The 4,073-nt window shown below is 38.6% G+C and overlaps 1 protein-coding gene across 1 annotated transcript; it reads right to left on the bottom strand.

Annotated features, from left to right (window-relative positions):
- Positions 1-308: 308 nt before the first annotated feature.
- Positions 309-740, bottom strand: LOC114420435 (vegetative cell wall protein gp1-like). The gene has a single exon (XM_028386331.1). It carries the CDS (start codon positions 738-740, stop codon positions 309-311), a length of 432 nt encoding a protein of 143 aa, XP_028242132.1.
- Between the last annotated feature and the right edge of the window lie 3,333 nt (positions 741-4,073).

The raw sequence follows: 4,073 nt of genomic DNA, 5'->3' as shown, positions 1-4,073 counted from the left end.
AAGTCCTTAAGATACATTGGCTTTCCATTTCTAGTATTACTTCTTATATGCTATCATCTTCCTTCGGCCCTTTCTAACATTCCTAGCCCCATCAAAAACACCTTGTCCTCAAGGTGTTGGGCTTCAAACTATGACTTCAAATTCGAACCGGGATCCCAAATAGAAATTTGTGAATGAATGAGTGAATGAAGATTAGTGTTGCGGAAGTAGAGTCATTTTGCAGTGTCGATAGTAGCGTAAAAGAGGAAAGAGTGGTCGAGCTCCTTGTAGTGGTTGGGGTACTCCTTGCGGACTTGGGAAATGGTGATCTAGCGACGGTCAGAGGACGCGTGGGGGTTGTTGTTAGCAAGGAGGGGAACGAGCACAATGGGAAGCGGAGTCGGCAAGGGCGTGGGATGCGACTGTATGAGTGCGGGGGGTGGAGGTGAAGTCGGCATGGACGGCGGCATGGGCGACGGAGTCGGCATGGGTGACGAAGTTGGCGTGGGCAGCGGAGTCGGCAAGGGTGATTGGTTGTGTTGCATTGGTACGGGGCATGGAGGCACAGTTAGCTTAGAAGGCAAAGTCGACGGTGGTGACTGCACAGAGAAAGAAGATGGGTAGTGGTGGTTGGTTCTCAGAGGCAGTTTTAGAAGAAGGGCTTCCAATGTGGATTCAAGGCGGAGTTGAGCTGCAACAAGTTTGGCAATGGCGGCCTCGAGGCGGTCCACGCCCGCTGGAGAAGGTTCGACATCCGCCATTCGAGGTGGGTGCTAAAATGGAAGGGACAAAGGTGGTTGCTGAAATGAAGGAAAAGTTCCCTTGATACCAAACAGGCATAACAAACATTTGTGGGTGCTCTTAAAATCAATCCCAAGAGATTGAGCTGGATGTAAAAAAAGATGAGGGGTGTGGGGAAACGAAGGGGATGGATGCTACAGAAATGGTTGCTGGTGGGTGGCTGTGTGGAAAGGATGGCGTGGGAAGGGGTGATTCGGTAGGTGGTGTGGGTTGCAGTGGCTAGAGTGGGCTCTCAACAAAAGCACCAAAATGATAGAATAAGCTTACACAGACTGGCTTTGAGGGCCAACACCTCCAAAGAAGAAGAAGACTAGAGGGAATAATTCGGTATTTTCATTTATGATCTTGCTTTATTTACAAGGCTATTTATAATACTTTCCTAATAACTAAATTTGTCCTTTTGCTATGCAGGAATATTACAAATAAAAGATTTGTTATCTTTGTCCCTTGATGGCAAACAACTTATTCTAGCAAGATTATGCTATCATCATAGCCAATTTCCCTATATGAAGTCCCTAAGGTACGTTGGCTTTGTAATCTTTCTCTTGGGCTTATCTACTTTCTGCACCTGTGCTGGCTATTGTGGTTCCGGCTTCCATTTCTGATATTACTTCTGATATGCTATCATCTTCCTTTGGCCCTTCCTAACAGATTATATTTGAGATAAAATTATAAAAAATTCAAGAAGACACAAACATTATGCCATGTTCAACTCTTCAAAATTTCCTCTTTTAGTCAATGTCAACAATTATAACGTACATTTGGGGTCAGAAGTTTAAGACCCAACTCACAGAATTAATAATGTGAAACTTCTGACACCAAACTTCCAGAATTGAAACAAAGGAGTATGATTAATATAATACTATTTAGGAGCTTCCACGTACTGAATTTTAAGTGCATGGTTAAAACAATTGTGAATTGTTGTTAGTGGTGAAAATTTAGTTCACGTACGATGTTGATACCTTCTTAGTTCTTTGTTGTCTCTTCGTGTTCACTATTCAACACCCTTACTGTTGGTTGGGCGTGTGCCGAGATAGACTTTTCCCCTAAACTAGCACTACTAAAGAAAACATTTATTACAACGTGTCAACTACGACGGTCCACAAAAACCGTTTTAAAAAATATCCGGAATAATATTATAATAAATTTATTAATAACAAAAACGGTTATTTAAAAAACCGTCGTAATTCCTTATATATTTACACTTTTTTTTTGCTTTTTCTCTCTCATTACAGTTGTTAATTAGTTTTTTCTTGTTATTGTGACTTTGTCTCTCTCGCATCGGGCAGCCCACTGGTCACGCTTCTTCCCTCTCTCTCTGCCTCTTCTCCGCCTTTTTGTCTTCCCTCTCTTTGCCTCTTCTCTGAGTCTTTCTCTTCCCTCTCTCTACCTCTTTCTCTTCTCTTCATTTCCGACGTTGCCTCAATTCTCAGTAAACGGAGTTCGTTGGTACCACACATACAAACGAAACATCCTTCTCTTTCTTTTGGCTTCGATTTCTCTCTCCTCTTCCTCCTCAACTCGATCCCAATTCCACTAGGGTTAGGGTTTCATCACCCTTTTCCCCTTCTCAATTCTTGCTTTCCTCTTTTATCCGCTATCATTTTCGTTTATTAATTGATCATTCTTTCTCGTTTTGTTCTTTTTTGGTGAATCCAGGATTCAATTCCGAGTTTGTTAGATCCACAACAAGGTTTCGTTTCCCAGATTTTTTTGTAAAAAAAAAATTCTTCCTCTGTCTCAACTTTTTTACGGTAAGTCATCAAACTCTCAATTTTTTGGTATATTCCAATGTCGCCTTCTCTTCACTCTCCTGAGAAGCTAAGTTTAATGTCATTATCATAGTAGTGGAAAGTTGATAGTTGAAACCCCTTCATGGTTGCTGAAGTTCATTCAATAATCACCCAAGTAAGTTTAATAATAATTAATGTTATTGAAGCTATAGGTTTCGTGTTCATTTACAGCATTTGCAGGAAGCAAAAAAGTGTTGGTAGCTGAAATTCACGCTTACAACAGCAAGACTTGTCCTTAAAATAAAGAATCAAACGTTTCCTGGATTGGGTTCTCGGCAAATCAGGATCTGCTGCTTCAGTGCTTCACTATTTTTTTTGTCTTGAGGAGCACTTGGTGCAACTTTTCTTGTTCTACACAAGATTGAAAACAAGAGGTTGTGCATTGTTTCCTTTGTGTGTGTGTGTGTTCTGTGTGAATGTAATTGCTGGAATCATGCAGCATGAACTCTTAATGAATTTAATTTTGCTTATTGAAATCTTGTAGGTCCTCTGCTTCTCATCAATGTCTTTTGAGGTATTGATCAGACTTCTACTCCAAAGTAGAAGACATTTGGTTTTATGAATTTAGTATTCTTACAAAATGCTATGATCACCATGTGATGTGGCATTTTATTTGAAGTTAATTCCATCTGAATTATGAAGCTATTTTTTCTACAAATGTAATATATTAATAGTGGTTTCACTGACTTCATTGTTGAGGTTCTCCTTCATGGTTTTGAATGACTGTTTTCTTACGTTCTTAGTTCTGAAAAAAAATGGTGATATTGTCTCTCTTTCTCTCTGTGCGTTTCAGATGGACCTAATAGCAAAACTACATTACCCATATATTGTGGAGTACAAAGATGCTTGGGTGGAGAAGGAAAAGACTGTAAAATTCAGTCTTTCTTTTTCTTATTGAATTTTCATGTTCTGTAGGATGACTACATATGCATTATAACTGGCTATTGTGAAGGAGGAGACATGTAAGTTTGGTAATATCTGTTAGTGACACCATTGTTTCTAGCATAAATTAAGTTGTTGAATATTAATGGGTGTCTCCAAGTACGTATACTAGTTGTTCCTTTCCTTTTATTTCATTTTTTGTTATTTTTCTATAGCTTTCTATATTTGTTGGCGCTTGACATTGTTAAATATTAATGGACACGAAAAGATTATTTATATTATACTATAAATGCCTAGTATTCCTTTTGACATTCACGGAGTTCATTTTTTTCTAGTTAATATTATTTATATTATTATACTATAAATTTATTATAGAGTTTAAGCACAATTAAAACTAAGAGGTTTCATTACCACATCTTCAGGCTTTGCTGCTGGCTCTTGGTGATAGGAAGGGTATTAACCGGTTTGGTAACTTCTCTGCTCCACTTGATGAAGCATTAATACATGTTTCACTGGTAATTTGCATATTGTTTGTAGTAATAATCAATTATTTTTACTGTTAACATGTATGTTGTGGGAAAGTGTGATTTGTGATTTGTTCTTGCTTATAAACACATT

The sequence above is a fragment of the Glycine soja genome, chromosome 7 (assembly GCF_004193775.1).
Source record: "Glycine soja cultivar W05 chromosome 7, ASM419377v2, whole genome shotgun sequence".
In the NCBI taxonomy this organism is placed as follows: domain Eukaryota; kingdom Viridiplantae; phylum Streptophyta; class Magnoliopsida; order Fabales; family Fabaceae; genus Glycine; species Glycine soja.
The sequence above is the reverse complement of the archived record's forward strand: the minus strand, read 5'-3'. Positions and strand labels throughout refer to the sequence as shown.

Coding starts and splice junctions, on each gene's coding strand:
- LOC114420435 (XM_028386331.1), bottom strand. CDS start 740: ATGGCGGATGTCGAACCTTCTCCAGCGGGCGTGGACCGCCTCGAGGCC.